At 36.7% G+C, this 19,891-nt stretch overlaps 1 protein-coding gene across 1 annotated transcript; it reads right to left on the bottom strand.

Annotated features, from left to right (window-relative positions):
- Positions 1-1,531: 1,531 nt before the first annotated feature.
- LOC118975295 (nuclear autoantigen Sp-100-like) lies at positions 1,532-19,885 on the bottom strand (the record flags this gene model as incomplete). Its single annotated transcript, XM_037029140.1, has 5 exons — positions 19,708-19,885; positions 5,333-5,483; positions 4,067-4,235; positions 2,286-2,369; positions 1,532-1,594 (listed from the first exon to the last, which is right to left on the bottom strand). Coding segments are annotated over exons 1-5 (499 nt in total), but the record flags the coding sequence as incomplete, so codon positions are not given.
- Between the last annotated feature and the right edge of the window lie 6 nt (positions 19,886-19,891).

Raw genomic sequence — 19,891 nt, 5'->3', positions numbered from 1 at the left:
TGCTCCCACCAGCTGCACTGGTAGAAGAACTGCTAAGAATATGCTTTGATGAAGGTCGGATGCGTGTTAAGTGTTAACTGTTTTACTAAATGTAATTTACTGGGAGTATCATGGTGCCTTTTAAAAATCACTCAGTGTTTATTTTACAAAAAATGCTAACTTATATCTTTTATGAAGTAACACATCTCACACAAGCTACAGAATTATACCTTCCATGGTGTAGGAAGTTCCCCGAGTCTCCTCCTTGTTACTTATTTCCAAAGAAGAGTCGGGGAATAAAGACATAAATTTATTATACACTAGTGTGATATAAGGATGGAGAACCTGTGATCCTCAATTTATTTTCTTGGGCCCAAGGTTGGTATTGCTTTGATTACTGCTCCACTGCCTGGGGAATAATTAAATCTACCATGAACATTTGTGAGAAAAGAAAACCCTACAGTTTACTGTATAGATAACAGTTTAGACTCTAGCCCAATACTAATAATAATGATCATAACCATACCAATATTAAAAATCCTTGGAACACTGATGAAGACTCATGCATGACTGTGAAATCTTTACATGATATAACTTGTCACCCTCTGAGGGAGGTACTATTATCACTTCCATTTCATAGATGATGACACTGAGTGACAAAGAGGGGAGGTCACTTCCCCAAAGTCTCAGGGCAGAATTGGAAGCCAGCTGTGGGTCACCAGACCTCCTGCTCTGACATTGCCCTGTAGTAGTTTGATACCTAGTCTCAGTGGTTGAACTTGCACAAATATCCCAAGTCCCCAAGGTGATTCTATGTCTTCTGAAAAACACAGATGACATACCATCGTTTTAACTGTTTCAGTAGATTAAATAAAATAAAGTATTGTCTGTATTACTATAAATGACACGGTGACTGAGCATATAATTAACTTTTTAGTATTCATGTCTTTAGTTCATCATACTTTAAATATTTTAACAATGTTAGTAAGTGTGTTATAGACTGAGAAAATGTTAAGAGTTTTAAACAGTGGTTATTGGTTGTTAAAGTTTTAAATGTGTGTTCAAAGTCCCATCTGGTATTTTTGACCAGTGTCTGGTCCACTGTGCTGGGGATGATGGGAGAGGGTTTGCAAGGGAGGCACATGGTGCTGTATAAAGGAGTCAACAGGTGAGGGACTCTCTCCCAAGGAAAACTGTCATCACCGCTAACCTGTCTCATGTCGTACAGGCCACCTCAGGATGTAACATCATCAGCCGAGGCCACAGCCTATTAAAGCAAGACAGACACAGGGGCCATGAAGCCAGGCACACGGACAATAGGTCCCAGAGCTGTCAACACTTGGCAACAAGCACATGTGGGAATGAGAGGACCAACCCTCCCAGGCAACTCAGTGTATGAAGACTCTGTTTTGTAAATCTTTGGAGACACTGCACATGCCAAGATGGACAATGCTGAGCACTCCATACTAAAGAGAAGCAGCCCTCCCACCACAGCCCATTGCAGAAAGGAACAAAACAGCAAAGAATCACAGAACAGCAAAAAGAAACAGACCTGTGTAATTAGACTGATCCGGAAAGAGCCAGGACAGGAATTGATATGGGTTTTCGCCAGTTCCTGAAAGAAGAAATTAGAACCTTATTTCAGAATTGAGTGTGGGCTGTGCAATCCTCTTCCAGTCCCATGTTAATCTTTACAACGTAGGACTTGACAACCCCTTCCCCCAGGAGTCAAAGCAGACCTGCACCCCTGGCCTCAGTCAGGCCACCTCACTATGACCTCCATGAGCTTCTTAGCAATTAGTAATGGCTTGTCTATTCAGCCACGGATGAAACAAGGGAACCTGTTTTGTCCCCAGAGAACCCCAGACTTGTGGTCTAACCGGACGCCCCAGCCTGCCTCACACACACCCTCCCTCTGCAGGCCTGTTCACTCTGCTTGGCGGGCCTTTCCATCAGAGTTCAGCAACTGGTTTTCCTTCACTTCCTCCAGCTCTTGGTATTCTTCTTTTTTTGTATTTTTCTTTCTGCATGTATTTCCCTATTTTTGCCTTAAGTGTCTGTCCTTCCCATGAGTTTATCTGGAAATGTACAGTGTTTACAACATGGGCTGTTGGTTAAGAAGGCCCGAGTTCATACAGCTTATTCGACCCCAAGGCAACTGCATATATGGTCTGTCTGGATTTCAGTCTCTTCTTCTGTAAATGGGCACATAGCGGTATTTCCACCCAAGGGCAGCAGTGAGCACTAATCCCATGTCTCTATTTTTCTTGGCAGAAGAGAATCGGTTTTTATCTCTTTGTAATCACCTTGTTCGATGCTCAGTTGAGTATCATGGTTCTCTGCACTCTCATCTCCAACATTTGTTTGACGAACCATTTTCTTTAGGATCGCTGAACAGAGAGAGAACAGAAGTTAGAGATCTCCATCAGAGTGCAGGAATACCAAGTCTGAACGTTTTGGAATATTCAGCCTTTTGGTCACTCAGAACTCAGTGAGTCCCAGCCCTTATGGTCAAGTTCCACACCCTCCCTGGTACAGAAAAGAGAACCGCCCAAAAGGGCATCCTTGTGTTACCCACACAGAAAGGAGTCACTCAGATGTGAATATAAAGTAGTCATGCAAAACATTGTAACCTTGTTATGTATGTAAAAAAAATTACATGTGTGGAAAAGCATGTGTCAAAAGAAATGGAAGTGAAGCGTATTTTCTGGCCTCTTCAAACTGTAAGGAGAAGAAACAATTTGCTTTCGAGAAGGACAAAGATCCTGTAAGTAGCTGCATGTATAAACATGAAAGCACAAAAACTTTAAATAAATAGGTGGTCAAGAGAAGGGTGGAGTTTACTGGATCAGGAGGATGAGCACTTCCCAAAGAGACAGTTGAGGACCCAGAAAGAATTAGGAAGACCTTCATGGGGCCCAATTCTCATGAGACAGGCTGAAGCTGCAAGGAGGGGTTGAATATCCTAGCACTGGAGGACATCTCAAGAGTTCTGGACCAGGGTCTGCGAGGCTGCCAAAAAGGTGAGACCAGTGCACAGCCGAGTGTTTTTCCCATAGCATCCTCACTACTAAGTTCATATAATTCTTTTCCCTGTGAATTCTCCATTGTTATTGGGAGATATTGGTGGATAATAAACCAGGTTGAAATAGAAATTTTTCTGGAAAGTCAAAACAAAAATTATAGGAAGAAGAAATTATAATGAGTGATAATAATTTTAAAATTATTGGCTGGATAGTTTGAACCACAAATTCGGACCACAGGTAGAAATTATACATCGCGAGTCTCAGAAAAAAGTGGTGAATCAATCACTTTTGTGTGGTATCAAACACAGTTTCTGGCAGAGAAATTCATTTGGAAATTATTTGATTAATGCTTGTCTTACTCCCTGTGGAGAAAGAGCCAATACAGCCATTATCTTTGTTTAAGGGCCAATTTGACCTGGGCTAATTTTCTTGTTCATTCCTCTGGACACCTGATGAAGGTGGTCTCTTTTTTCTGTATTACCAGATCATCAGTGGGGTTAGGCTGAAAAATGACCCATGACTGGACTCAGAAAGACTCCATGTCAACTACAAGCCATAGCAGGTCTTCCTCCAATCTGGTGACTCCTGTACCTCAGTTGTCTCTCATGGGGTCCCTGAAAGTAATGACTACAGAGTTGTTCCATGAGACACTGAGTCCCCTGGTCATGGTGCTGCTAAGCCAGGCGGATCCTGCACCCACAGCTGAGCTGTCAGCTGAGGCAGAGAGTAGTGTACTTGATGGTGTGCTATGTGGACACGTGCAAAGAGAACAGCATCTGAGGGTGCCTTGAAGATGCAGTTTGTTGTCATTTGCTCTTTGAAGTGAATCTGATGTGATTGTGACTTTAATTGTTGTGAGAGTTTAAATGCTTAGTTAAGCAGACATCTAGGTGTATTTTATACTGTAGTCACTATACCAAAAGCTTTGAGAAGGCTCATGATGTCTGTATTCTTAATTGCTAGGTCACCTGGGGCCAGCATCATGTGTGACACACGCTCAAAATGTATTTGTCAAAAAAACTTTCCACGGACATTGAAACATAGGCTATAAACCTTATTACCATCTCTGAAGCCTTCACAAATGCCATTTAAATCAGGGTAGTTCTTCATGATGACCTTGCTGAACAAGATTTCCAGAAGTGGCAGGTGACGTATCTCCTCCATGTTATCGAGGACTGCATACACCACTTTTGGTACATTTGACGGGTTTTTACAAGATCTTTTAGATGCCTTAAAAATAGTGAAAGGGGAAATATGAATACAGAGTTTTAAGTTACATAAGGGCCCTAGGATATGATTTCATTTTAATATATTACAATTCTCCTACATAGGTATCTTCTCATATACAGTTCTAAAATTTCCCCATATTTGTATAGCTACAAATAAGTAAATCTTTTTTTCTTAAAAATACACATTTGTGCATTCGATCTCATCACTCTCATTTATATTATATGGAAGGAGGAGCAATTTGGAGAACAAAAGTTGGTTCAAAGTTAAATGATATGTATGTAGCCCATTCAGAACCTGGCAAAATGTTCTAGGAATTGACTGAGCAGGTGATAGACTGATGTTCTGTTGAATGAAAGACACTTGTCCCTTCCCTAGGACCAACTAGGCCTGGAAAAGCTCCAAGAAGCCAGGTGATGATGGTTCCCTGCCTGTGAGCTTTGCTGTAAAGGAGCCTATGCATAGGGAAAGAGAAGATTTGCATCTTTGTATCTCCACCTGTATCTTTTGCTAGAGTTATCTACATTTCAAGATTCCAGAAATAACAAAGAAAAAGAAAACTGAAAACTGTTGGGGAGAGAATAGCAGGTAGCTACTTAGAAATTTGTCCTAAGAATATATTCATTTTCTATGGATTTTAATGTTCTCAGATCTAAGCATTTAAATGGATGTTCATTGGAATAAAATGCTGTGTAAATTATTCTATTAAATCAGTTGATTAAAGTTATTCATCCATTCATTAAAATACCTTTCATCTAAAGTTTATGCTATATTGTACATCTAACACCTACAAGGCATTATATTGTACACCTATGGGGCCCATAAACTTCAGATCCAGCCTATCTCCAGTGTTATTCACCTCGACTCCAGGGGGCACCAACAAGTCCTGTTCCTTCAGGCAGGAGCACGACTGCCTGCAGTCATGCCTGCTTCCCCTTTTCACTTTCTAGGAACACTTAGAGCAAGCAGTATTTGAGAAGGCCTCCACTTACAGGAGACCCCTCACTTGTCTAGTTGTGCCCTGACACTTGATTCCAAACTACCAAAACAACTAATGTGGGGCTGGTTTACCAGATTGTGACATCATAAACTTCACTTACTTTATACATTTCATTGGTTATGAATCCACGGTCGCGAAGGGTTTCCAGGAAAGGAAATGATGCTTTTATTGCATCTGAAATCTCAACCTTATGTTCTTTGAAGTATTTGACTGCAGTCTCACACATAAGTTCATAGTCTTCTTTAGACATCCTAGGGAGAGAGTATACCATGATAAAATGGTCATCAAGATTTTGAAGATTATGAGGGTATAATGTTTTATATATAACGCATAGAATGTAAAGAATCAACATGAATAGAATGAGAAGTTCTGAGTAGAGACCTGAATAAATGGAATTGATGCAATCAACAATGATATAATAGAAGAAACATGGAGAATCAGAAAGACATACATATTATAAAAAATGTCCAGTGTCCCAATAGAAGTCATTGTACACATGCCTTCTCCTAAACATATTTGGAATATTTTTATTAAAACCTTCTATTCAACATAATATTGGCAGTTTTTAAAAATTTATTTCTTTAATTGTTGTTCAAGTAGTTTTCTGTCTTTTACTCCCATCCCAGCCGCCCCCCCAGTGCTCCCCAACTCCCTCCCATTTCCACCCCCCTTAGTTCTTGTCCATGTGTCCTTTATACTAGTTCCTGTAAATCCTTCCACTTGTCTCCTGAAGTTCCCTCCTGTCTCCCCTCTGGTCACTGTCAGCCTGTTCTCTATTTGAGTGTCTTTGGTTATATTTTACTTGCTTGTCTGTTTTGTTGTTTAGGTTCCTGTTATAGGTGAGATCATGTGGTATTTGTCTTTTACCACCTGGCAGTTCTAGCCACAACAATAAGACAAGACAAAGAAATAAATGTCATTATAATTTGGAAAGGAAGAAGTAAAACTCTAGTTCTTGGCAGATGACATGATATCACAATAGAAAACCCTAAAAACTACCGAACACTATTAGAACTAATAAATGACATTAATAAAGTTGCAGAATGCAGAATCAATATACAAAAATCTGATGTTTCTATACATCAGTAAGAAATGATCATAAGAAGAAATTAAGAAAACAATCCCATTTACAATTGCATCAAAACATCTAAAATACCTAGGGATAAATTTAACCAAAGAGGTGAAATACTTTTACCCTGAAAACAATAAGACATTGATGAAAGAAAATGAAGAAGGTGCAAATAAATGAAAAAATATACTGTACCATATTTATGATTTGGAAGGATTAACATTGTTAAAATGTCCTTAGTACCTCAGGTAATATATATATTCAGTGCAATCCCTGTTGAAATACATTCTTGTAAGAATTAGAATTAATCCTGTCTTTTTTATGGAACCACAAATGACCTGAAATAGCCAAATCTAAAGAAGAAACAAAGTGGGAAGTATCACACTCCCTGGCATGAAACTACACTCTACAACTGTAATAATGAAAACAGTATAGTATTGGATAAAACAAACAGATATATAGATCAATGGACTCAAATAGATAGCCCAGAAATAAATTCTCACATATATGGCTAGTTAATTTAAGACAAAGGTATACAATGGGGTAAAGACAGTCTCTTCAATAAGTGGTGCTGGCAAAACTGAGCAGTGACATGTGTAAAAATTGAAAGTTGACCACTTACCACAGATAAAAACTAAAGTCAGAGTAAATTAAAGACTTAACTCTTAAACTTGAAACCTTAAAACTTTTACAAGAAAATATCTGCAGTAAGTCCTTTGACATCACTCTTAGAAACATCTTTTTGGATATATCTTTTACACATTTCAATATTCAGTAACATCTGCTATTTCCTGCAAAAGTTATAAACATAAATCTGTAATTCTGCTTCTTAGTTGTTCATTTCATTGCTCTGATAATAATATTTTAATTAACATCTGTGTTTTTAAACACTATGAAGACATATAAGCTTTCCTTATCAAACATGAGGAGAATTATTGGTACCTTTCAGTACCCAGCATGCATCAGAGAATAATAATGTCACATTATTGTGTCAAATTTTAATTAAAAGTCCACTGTAATCAAAGCAGCCTGGTACTGGCATAGATCACTGGAACAGAATAGAGAGCCCAGAAACAAACCCAGGTCTCTATGGTCGATTAATATTTGTCAAAAAAGGAAGAAGCATAAAATGGAACAAAAATAGCCTCTTCAACAAATGGTGTTGTGAGATCTGAATGAGTATATGAGAAAAAAAAGGAAACTTGACCACCAATTTATGCCATAAACAAAAATAAAGTCAAAATGGACAAAAAACTTAAATATAAGTCATGACATCATAGAAGTCCTATAGGAGAACATAGACAGGAAAATCTCAGATATTCCACGCAGCAATATTTTCATCAATATGCTTCTTAGAACAAGGGAAATAAAGAAAAGGATAAACAAATGGGACCTTATCAAATTAAAAACCTTCAGCATGGCTAAAGAAAACATCAGCAAAATGAAAAGAGAACCAATGTAATGGGAAAATACGTTTGCCAATGATACCTTGGACAAGAGTTTGATCTCCAAAATATATAAAGAACACACATGACTCCACTTCAGGAAGACAAACAATCCAATTAAAAAATGGGCAAAAGGCGTGAACAGAGACTTCTCTAAGGAGTACAAACAGAGAACCCAAAGACATAGGAAAGGATGTTCAGCATCACTAGTCACCAGAGAAATGTAAATTAAAACCACAATGAGATACCACTTCACACTGGCCAAAATGGCCATCATAAACAAATCAACAAACAACCAGTGCTGGAAAAAAATGCGGAGGAAGGAGAACCCTGGTACACTGTTGGTAGGAATGCAGACTGGAGCATCCACTGTGGAAAACAGTATGGAATTTCCTCAAAACACTAAATGTTGAACTGCCTCTTGACCCAGCAACCCCACTGTTTGGATTACACCCTGAGATCCTGAAACACTAACACAAAAGAACCTATGCACCCCTCTCTTCATAGCAGTGCAATTCACAATAGCCAATTTACAATTGGTTGGAAACAGCCTAAGTGCCCATCAGTAAATGAGTGGATCAAGAAACAGTGGTACATTAACACAATGGAATACTACAGAGCAGAAAGAAAGAACTCCTACCCTTCAGGACAGCACAGATGGAGTTGTAGAGTATTATGCTAAGTGAAGTAAGCCAGGCAGTGAAAGATAAATACCACATGATCTCACCTCTAAGTAACCTAATCAACAAAACAAAAGAGATAGCAAAATAGAACCAGAGACATTGAAATAAAGAACCAACTGACAGTAACCAAGTGACAGTGGGGAGTAGGGGGATAATGGGGTAAAGAAGAGGAAGGGTCAAGTCAAGGGTCATGTACAAAGGACCAAAGGACAAAGGCAGCAGGATGGGGGGAAGATTAAATGTGGGAGGTGAGGGGGGGTATGGCAAGGGAGAATAATGGGGGAAAATGGGGAAATCTGTAATTGAACAACCAGAAAAATAGAAAAAATTCTGTGTAAAGGCAGCAGATGGAGAGAAGCATTTGTCTTTATTCTTATTAAAAATGCCACTACAATAATAATTAAAAATCAGCTTCACAATGAAAAAGAGAATGGCAAGGGAGCAAATAAGAGATTTCAACCAAAACTGAGAGGACAAATATAGGTCAGAGGAGCATTAAATGCTATTGTGGGTGAAGGGTGCTCAAAGTAGTCAGGAAGCAACTAGGTGCCCTATGGAATCTTGAAGGCAGTGGACACTGAAAGGAGATGTAATGCTGAAAACTAAGGTGATATTTGAAAAATGAAGAGGGCGATGTACCCTCCACCCCTCAGCCTGCACCCTGACCAGCTGGAGCCAGGCAACCTCTCTGTGGCAAAACTTAGTGTCCTTTCTGTCACCATATGTTTGTGTTGCCTGTTACTGGATATCACACATGGAATAGTACATCATGGATGTTTTTGTGTCTGACTTCTTTTGCTCATCATGCATGCTGTTGTGTGATTGGAAATTTGTTTCTTGTATTGTTCAGTGGTGCTCCATTGTGTGTGTCTACCAGAATCTGTTTAGTCATTTTCTTGCTAATGGACATCTGAGAGATTCAGTTTAGGACTGATATGAATATAACTTCTGTTCTTGTATAAATCTTCCTATGGTGTTTTTGTTTCTCTTGGGTAAATAACTAGGAGTGGAATTGCTGGGTCATTGTGTGGGAGTACATTTATCTGTTTTCATACATGCAAAACTGTTTTTCAACTGTGCTTGAACAGCAATAAAAAAATGAAAATAAAGAAAAGGACTTTTAGTCTTAGTCATTCCAGTGTGCTATGTGGTTTCTAATATAGTTTTAATTTTTATTTATTTAATGACTAATGGTGTTAGAAACAATTTCATATGATTAATGGGAACTTATACACTTTTTTGTGAAGCGCATGACCCATATATATTATTGTGTTGTCTTTTACTTACACATGTGAAGGAGTTTGTTTTATATTTTAGATGTAAGCATTGTATTTAGAGCTGGGGTGACCTTTTTTCCCCTATCTGTGGTTTGTCTTTCATTTTTTAAACTCTGTCTTTTGATTGACAGAGAAATTTTAATGTTGATGAAGTTCATTCTATTCACTCTTTTTCTTTTTCCATAAATGACTTAGTGTACTATCTATGATATCTTTGCCTACTCCAAGCTTATAAAAATACCCAAAAGCCAACATGTCTAAATCTTGATTTCCTCTTCTGGTTTTACCAAACCAAAGGTTTTACCATTGATCTATTTGTCTATTCTTATGTCAGTAAAACATTGCCTTGATAAATATAGTTTATAGAAGTCTTGAATTCAGTTAGAAATAGACAGTCTTGAATTTTCTGGACTTGTTGCTTTTCCATATATCTTTAGAATCAATTTGTCAATTTTGGCTAGACAGGTCTTTTGGACATATATTAGATTTGCATTTAATGTATAGATAAATTTGCTGAGAATTGATATCTTAAGTATATCAAGCTCCAATTTGTTAACATAGTAAAGCCCTCCATTTATGATGTTTTCCTTAATTTTATTTGCCAGTATGTATCACTTTCAGTATTATATGTCATACCTGTGTTTTCTTAAACTTATTCTTTATGATACTACTTTAATTTTTCTCTTTTTTAAATTCTCACTGAGAACATTTTTATTGCTTTTTTAGAGAAAGAGGAAGGGAGAGGAGACAGAAAGAGAGAGAGCGACAACGAGGGGGAAAAAAGAAAGAGGCAAGAGAGAGAGAGTGATAGAAAAAGAATAAGAGGGGGGAAAGAGTGGAGAGGAGTGGGGAGAGAGAGAGAAAAGTATCAATGTGTTAGAGATTAATTGGTTTTCTTCTTGTATGCACCACAACCAGGGATTGAACCTGCAACCTGGTATGCACCTGGGCTGGGAACTGAATGTGCAACATTTTGGTTTATGACACAATGCTCTAACCAAGTGAGCCACACCAGCTAGAGCTTGATGCTACTTTAAGTGGTTTTGATTTTTTGTTTATTTTTATTATTTTCAATTACAGTTGTCCGAATTTCTCCCATTACTCTCCTCCTCCCTACCCACCCTCACCTCCCACATTCAGGAGTTCCCCCACCATTGCTTTTGCCCTTAGGTCCTTTATACATATTCCTTGATTTGACTCTTCTCCTTCATTTCCTCATTATTTCCTTCTGCTCTGGTCACTCAAGGCTTGTTCTTCTTTTAAAAAAATATTGTTTTTCAATTACAGTTGTCCCCCTTTTCTCCCCATTACTGTTCTCTTTCCTACTTACCCACCACCTCCCACATCAATCCCTCCACTGTTGTCTATTTAACAAATCATAACCATCAGTGCTTGTGTACCATCTTCATTTGTAACTAATATCTCTCTGCAAGTTTTCTTTTCCTTTTTTTATTGTTAAAATACAGTTGTCTTCATTTTCACCCCAACTATACTTGGACATCAATTGTTCTTTATTTTCATGTTTTTTGTTACATTCCGTAATTAAGTCGATTAAATGGTATTAATTTTTAAGTGCTTTTTAGTATTGTATAGAAATAGTATTGCTTTAAAATATTAACCATGTATTCATAACCTTTCCAATTGACCTGTGAATCTTTTTAATGTACTATAAATTAACTTTAGATTTTATATAAAAAAATCTTGACGTTAACAAAAACCCCTTTGACCTTTTGCTTTCCAACAATTATTTACTTTTCTTTTCTTATTGCTTGGTTAGGAGTTTAACTTCACTGTTGAAGAGAAGTGGTGAGATCTGACTTTCTTGCCTGTTTCCAATCTTAGAAGAAAATAATTCATTACTACCATTAAGTATAAAGTTTGTTCTACATTTTTGTATATATTTATATGTGACTGAGGAAGTTTCTGGCTATTGCTTCTTTGTGAAAGTTTCCCAGAAATAGATGTTGAATTTTATCAGATGTATCCATTGAGATATTCTTATGATTTTCCTTCTTTATTCTTTTTTTAAAAATATATTTTATTGATTATACCATCACAGTTGTTCTATTTCCCCCTTCATTCCCCTCCACACTTCTTTATTCTTAATAGTGAATCCCATTGATTAATTCTGCCAGCTTTTCCTTAAGAAGATTCATCTAACCATAAGTCTGACATTGGAGAAATTCTCCAATGTCAGAATGAAAAAATATAACAATTTTTAAAAAGGTACCTAATGAGAAAAAGAGATAATGTATGAAACAGGAGAAGTCCTACCCAAAGTAATATTTTACAGAAATACAAGAATTTATATTGCACAGCATGTTACTAAGAAAATAGAACTACTATGGAAAGAGGTAGAGGTCTGAGATATTTTTTTAATGATTTCAGAAACTATTTAAATGTCTGTAAGATAAAACTGAGGACATATCCCACAAAATTAGGTAAAGAGATTAAAATGGAATAAAAGTAACCTTGAGAGGAAGTATCAGAAGATAAGCCTTAACACACACAATTTAATAGCCATGTAATTGGAGTCAAGACAGCTTGGCAGGGAAAATGTAGAGGAGGAACACATCAAGGGAATCATTTAAGGAGATATCAGAGAGCAGAAGGACGTGAAGTTTTTGAAAAGACATAATTGTGTATTTTACCCAAAAGAGTTTTGTAAGAACCTCCAAGGCACAGTATTTCACAGTATTGTGAAATAACAACACCTGACAACCAAAGACAAAACTTAACCTTCCCGGTAGGATTAAGAACCTGGAGCCCTCTGGAGGAGTGATGGAGCATAGCTGAGAAGGCTCTTCCACAGCAGTGGCTGCAGAGCCAGGCTTTCCAATCTCAGAGTGGGTCGGGCCAACTTCACACATATGGGGCTGAGACATTTTAGTTTGTGAAACACCTTCCTTGATGTTTTTTCCTGAATCTTTATAATTTGCTTTATATAAATATACATAAACATTCATAGTTTTTAAAAAGAAATTTAGAAATGCTTTAAGTTTATCTGCAATCACTATTTCACTTTTTGGCCTGTTCCCCACCTAGCATGTTTCCTGTTCCTTTCCACCCACATCAATGATCAATGTCCCCACCTCTGCCACATAACACATTTAAATTATTTTGCATGGATTCTCCTCCAAAACATGCAATTTCATCTACTCTTATCTATATCTTACCCATATCTTCCAAAATGTTTTGTTATCATATAATATTATGACATTATATGATTTTCATTTTCTGCATCATACATTTGTTTTATACATTAACATATTGCAAAATGTTTCTAAGTCATCTTGTATGGTTTTAGATTTTGTGTATGTTTGTTTCATGAATGTATCATATTCAGCAGCATCCTTATGATTTTATGAAAATACTTAGGATAATTTCCAGAAAATCAGAAAAGTAAACCAGTAGTAGGGAAGATGTAAGAATCAAAACACAGTGAATCTAACCCAGGAGACAGTAGAAGAAGTGCAAGATGGCAGCCTGGCTGTGGACCAAACAGCTCAGATCGGAGCAAGTGATGATTAGATCATATAGACAAGTGTAGCGAATAGCAGCAATATCAGGAGAAAGGGGAGGAAAATATTGGAAATAGTCTGTTATAAGGTATAAGCACTACAGGTGGAATGGTGTAAAATGCATATTGAGATACTAGCCAAACACTGGAAACATTTAACAAGAAGTAAGTTGATATGTTAATAGACAGAATAAATAAAATCATGTAATATGCTAAGTTAAAATCAGAGATGGTATAAAAAGGAGTGAAAAGGAAGAAAGACCACATGCAATGAATAGAGGACTATTACAAAATACAAACTGTTACAAAATTGTATTTTCATAAAATTAAAAGAGAGAGATTAATTCAACTTATTATTAATTTCTTCAATATGAATGGTGTTAATACTCCAATTAAAAATAGAGATTATGTATGAAAAAAATGAAGGAATTTGCCAAAGAACATACATGCACAACCCATAGACAAAGACAACAGTGGGGTGATGACCAGAGAGAAGGGGAGGCAGGGGTAGGGTGGAGGCAGGCAAAAGGGGAGAAATGGGGACATCTGTATTAGTGTCAACAATAAAAAAATATAAGAAAAAACCCTGAGATTATCAAAGTGACTGAAAAAATAAAAAACCTATATGTCATAACAAAATAGAAACCTATTTGTTTTAACAAAATAAACCTTTAAATATAAAACTCATATTAAGAATGGCAAGGGATCATGCTACTACTAACCGAGAGGTAGATGGAGTAGTTATGTTTTTTCTAGACCAAGATGATTCAGAACAAGAAAAGTTATGAATGAGCAAGAGGGCATTACATATGAAACAGGGGTCTGTTTTCCAAAAAGACTTGAACACCCTTAACCTGCATTCACCTAAATACACACCATCAGATTATAGAAGGTAACAATTGAAAGAAGTACAAGTAGAAGGAAATAAGTTTACTATTAGAGTTTGATACTTTCAAACCCTCTTTCAGTAATTTATAGATGTAGCAAGCAAAGATTTGACGAAAATACATTTGATCTGAGCAATACTGTTAATGAGATTAATATATTTGGCATTTATAGAATATTCCAATTCATAACACTGTGTACACATAGTCCACATGGTTACAGGGAAACTCACCTTCACCAAGACAGATCACATTTGGGGTCATAAAGCACAGCTTAGCCAGTGCAGAAGAATAGAAATCATAGAATATGCACTAGACAAGAAAAAAATTAAATGAGAAATTAATTACACAGAAGTAGATAGAAACTCCTTAAATATTTGGAGATCAAAAAATGTACTTCTCGATAACATATGGGCAAAGAATAAGTCTCAAGAGAAATTTATAATTGTTTAAATTAAATGCAATTGAACATATAATTTATCAAAAATTGGTGATGCAGAAATAGCAGTAATTAGTGGGAAATAGATTCTGTTAAATACCTATGTTAGAAAAGAATAAAGATCTAAAATTTAAAAATCTGTTTCTTACTTAGGAAACCAGTAATAGAAGAGCACAAAGAGAGCAATTTAAACTTAAAATGGAAGAAATAGGATAAAATAAAAATTTAATAAGAAAGGAAACAGCGAAAGTGGAAATAGAAAAAATAGAGAAAACCACAAAACCTACAGCTGGCTCTTGGAGAAGATTAATAAAATTGATAAACTTTAATATAGGCTAATAAGAAAAACAGATAAAACACACAAAATACCAATATTAGAAATCTAAGCAGGATCATCACCAACTGATCCCAAGGACAATGAAAGCCTTTGGAAAAACTATTGTGACAAATCTCTGAGTAGAGTTTTGGTTGGTAGTTTCAATAAAATGGGCTGAGTCCTTGGAAGGTACAAACTATGAAAACCCACTTGAGTTTGATCATTTGAGTAGGCTTATATCTGTTTTTTTTTTAAGTGAAGGAGTAATTAACACTGAAAAAAAGTATGTATCAGGCTCAGATAATTTCGCTGGTGAATTCTGCTAAGCATTGAACTAAGAGATGATACAGTTCTCCAAAGCCTTGTGCAGAAAATAGAAGCAGAGAGAAAAGTTTTACTCATCCCATGAGTCCAGCCTACTGCAACACCAAAAGCAGAGAAAGATAAACTACAGCCCCCTAACTCTCATGAATAGCAATACAAAAATCTTCACCAAAACATTAGCAAATTGCATATAACAATGTATAAAAAAATTATCCCCATGACCAACTGGAATTTACCCCAGGTATGCAAGGCTGGTTTAATGTTCCAAATCAATCAATGTTATCCACCATATCAAGAGGCTGAAGAAGACAAATGGAGTGATCATGTCAACTGATGCAGAAAGTTCATTTGACAAAATCTACTTCCATTCATGTAAAAACCCCTAGCAAACTGGACACAAATAGGAACTTCCTCAACTGGAGAGAACATCCACAAGAAGCCTGTAGCTAATATCAGACATCCTGTTGAGAAACTGCACCCTTTCCCCCTAAGGTCAGGAAAAGGAAAGATGTTCCCTTTATAAGTCCTATCCAATATTGTAGTAGAATGCACACTAGAAAATGAAAAGGAAATTAAAACTATCGAGTTTGGAAGAAATAAAACTGTCTTTGCAGATGACATAATTGCTTATGCAGAAAATCCTAAAGAATTCTTAAAAATCTCCTGTAACTAAGAAGTAAGTATAGCAAGGACAATGAGTATAAAATAATGTAAAATGATAATGGCTTTTATACATGCCAGCATTGAAAAATTAGAATTCAAAATTAAATAAAACAATACCATTAACAATAGTTTCAATCATGAAAAACATAAGTTGGTAATCAACTAAATGTGTACAAAATCTGTATGCAAAATGTTATTCTGGAAAGAAAAGATTTTTATTTTGCAAAATAGTAACTATTTCAATGTAAGGCTGTGAAGTATATTAACAACTTAAAGCATAGAGCTGAGTGGTAAAGGGCAATTGGAGTTAAATGCCTTGTTTTTATACTGTAAAATTTAATTTTTCATTGTATTTTTTCATTACATCTTATACCCCTTGTAAACTGCTGCCCCAGTTCCCTACACTGTTGTCCATGAGTCCTTTTTTTATTTGCTTGATATGATTTTTTTCTTAATATCAAAAACTTGAACAATACGGTTTCAAATTCAAAACTACAAAAATATAGATTAAAAATAAATTTAAAAATTGAAAATAACCCTGGTTGATTAAAATTAAGCTTTTTTAATGTCACTTGAAACAGGAAGATGTAAAATAAAAAGAAAACATAGCTTGCATTATTAGACAAAAAAGGAACAAGGAAAACAATAAGAAGTTTAAAAGTTAAACAGGAAAAAGTACAAAAATTATATTATGCAAAACTCTTGATGTAGATGAAACAATGGTGATATTGGACAGCCCACGATCAAAAATAGAATCCAGCAAGAGACCCAAGGAAGACAAAGTGCCATAAAAGTTTTTAAAATCACAGAGAGAAAAGTTTGGTACATAAACATGAACAATAACAGCACCAACAAAATGATGCTCATATTGATATGATAGGAAAATTCAAAACACAAATAATGGAACGAATGCTATCAAATATTAAAAAACTTTTACTTCTAGGGTTTGACTTTTTGCAGAAGTGAAAATTATTGTACAGGCTCTGGAGAAATTAGTTAGAAAGACACATTACATAATCTTGTATGCTAAAATCAGGGAACTACAATTTACTTTCAATATTTTGAAATGTATGTCAACACATCATTATCTTCATTACAAAAGAAGCCCCAGAAAGTGTTAATTGGTAAAAGATAAACATGCTGCATGTGAAAATAATAGCAATTCCCCAAAACTGTATGACAGAAAACAAAAAGCCCTCTATTTTGAAGAGGGGAAATAGATCTCACAGTTAGAGGTTGCTTTAGAGAAAAAAAAATACAGGAAGACGGTGGAATGAGATTGAATAAAGACTGTTACATATCAGGAAACCTCTTATGAAATTATTAAATATTTTGTGCTTTGAAAAACACCATTCAAAATATTTAGAAAAATAACTAGTTTCAGAGCAGAGAATGAGTACCTAGGCTTGGTCAAGGACAAGGAGTTCTGCTGGGAGCAAGGAAGACAGGTGAGCTTGTAAGGGTCAGGCAGGGCTGGAGTGAGGGGTCCCAACACCCAGTCAGATTCCCCCTCAGGACACACAGTAAAGTTTTTCAGGCCAGAAAGCTAAAGAAACCATGTCAAATGTCCCTGAAAAGCAGAGTGGAATTACCTACCCAAAGGCTCAACATTTAGAGCTGGCTGTGACCATTATGATGAGGTCCAGGAAACAGAGAGAGAGCAGAAAGCTGGGAAGTCACTTCCTCCTAGGAAAGCAGAGCTCAGCTCTGGCCACAGCTGGAGACTGATTACCTGGACTTCACACAGACAGAGGGCTACAGCTAGGAGATGAAGAAACTCACAGACTCAGTATTTCAAAAAATTAGTAGTAAGAAAACCCCACAAGAACTACTAAAAATGAAATAGTTGTCATAGAAGAAAATTTGAAACAACTATTATGAACAGGAAGTAAAAAGCCAATTTATTAGGGACAAATAAAGCTGTGAGAGCTAAAGGTGCATGCATGGAGGAAGAGTGTTATCCCCAAATTAAAAAAAATACATTTTGTGAATATTAGAGAAGAAACTTTCCCTGAAGTAAAGGTGGAATTGAATCTGTCATCTCATGAACACAAGAACTCCAGTTAAAGACAGTGTGCGTGGAGTTCACGAGTAACTTTCAGCATTGCTTTTATTTATTTGTGATAAACAGGGTGCACCTATCTTATAAAATCAATGCTATAAGTTCCTACTGTAAATTTGAAAGCTTTAACGGCAATAGAAGTTGCTATAAAAAAGTTAAAGACAAGGGAGCATTATTAGAAGTTGGGAGTATGTCACAAACCCTCCCTTGTCATTAAAGGAAGGACAATCAACTTACTACTTTGGCCAAAAATAAACCAACAATTCATAGAAGAGGCAATTTCAGGCCAATAAACTTGAAAACCTGTTCAAACTCCCACCCAATCGAGAATGCCAATTAACAGGCTGCATCCCTTTATTCAGCTCCTTTGTGAAGTCTGTGTGTGAAGAGAGGGCTCCTCAGCCAGCGGAGGGAGAATGCAGTGGTTCAGCCACGAGGAAGGCAGTTTGGTAGCATCTATGAACAAGTGAACATCAGTACCCTTTGCCTGAACAATTCTACCTTTTGATGTATGACATAAGACAGATATTTGTTTATATGCAAAAACATAAAGAAATATGTAATTGTTATTATCACAGTTTGTTGGTAACAGTGAACGACTAAAAGCACCTCAATGGATTAAATGGAACATAATTTACCAACTATGGAAAACAATGCCATGCAGCAGTATGCACCTTTTAATTAGAATGAGGTAGATCCTTATGTTGATTAACGTAAAAAAACCCTAATAATTTTAATGTTAGAATTTTAAAAATGTAAAATCTAGAATGGTATAGACAATACAATCTCACTGAAAGAACAAGACTGAAATTATGCATTTAGGAAAACAAGGCGTGTTTTCCTAACATGAAAAAATGTTAAGAATTCCTAACATGTTTTCCTAACAAGTGATGTTTTCATTTACATGAAAACATGCTTTACGTGCTTTCATGTAAATGTATAGAAAAGACATAAAAGGCTGTGCCAAAAACACTCAGCAGGCCCAAGAATGGAAGCCGCAGGGGGTGAATGGTGAATGGGACTGCTTCCCTCTGTATACATCCCTGTCATTTGAAACTTCATGACAAAGAAAGTAGAATGTATTTCTTTTGGATTCAAAAAACAAACAATTAAACTCATTAAGTAATGTAATTTAGGACTCATTACTAAACAGAAAGTTTGGGTTTCTAGCCTTCTCCTTGTCAGAGGTAAAACCCCCCCAGAGCAGAAAATCAAAGTACAAATGAAACGCCAGTCTGCACTGGTCTTTGGCATCTTGGTCCTTCCTTGTTCTTTGACTTCCTCATCAGGGCCCCGGAGGAAGAGCCAGACCCCCAGTCAGAGACTGGAATAGGCCCAGTACTGACCTGTACCCAGGTCAGGTAGGAGACCAAGGCACCCAAAGACAGATGTTTAGCCTGAATTTTATATTTTCTGAAGTACCCCCTTTGAAACAACCTAGGTTAAGGTGGAGGGGCCAGAAGAAAATGAGAGAGTTCAGAGGTCATGAGAAAATAACAAATCCCTTTCTCAAAGTCAGAAAGAAAGGCTGAGTCCAGAGGGGCCATCAGCAGAGCAGTAGGTGTAACACAAGTGTCTTCAGGGCTGTGGCTGCTGTGCTCACACTAGCAGCTGTCCCTGTGCGGTTTAAAGATCCAATTTCCTTATTGTATATTCCTGCATTTCATTACACTGAGTGTGAGTGTACGTGTTAAGCAGGGCTAACGTCAAGGTTTAGTTGAGTGTCTAATGACAGACAGTCAAGCAGCAGCACAGCCAGAGAGGAAGTTAAATAAAGGAAGGCAGAGACTGACCTGGTCCTGAGGTTGCTGCCCGTACTGGCCATCGTCCTGCCCTGGGCCCTGCCAGAACTCTGATCCCTCTGGTGTCCCCTGCCTCCTTTCAGCCTGGTTTCAGCCTGGTTTCAGCCTGGTTTCAGCCTGGTTTCAGCCGACCAAGCCCTGAGCAAGAAGTCTGTAATGGACTCACCCAGAAAGG

The sequence above is a fragment of the Sturnira hondurensis genome, unplaced genomic scaffold, assembly GCF_014824575.4.
Source record: "Sturnira hondurensis isolate 20B ecotype Veracruz unplaced genomic scaffold, ASM1482457v3 Scaffold0020237, whole genome shotgun sequence".
Taxonomy (NCBI): Eukaryota; Metazoa; Chordata; class Mammalia; order Chiroptera; family Phyllostomidae; genus Sturnira; species Sturnira hondurensis.
This window is presented reverse-complemented; position numbering and strand designations above follow the sequence as displayed.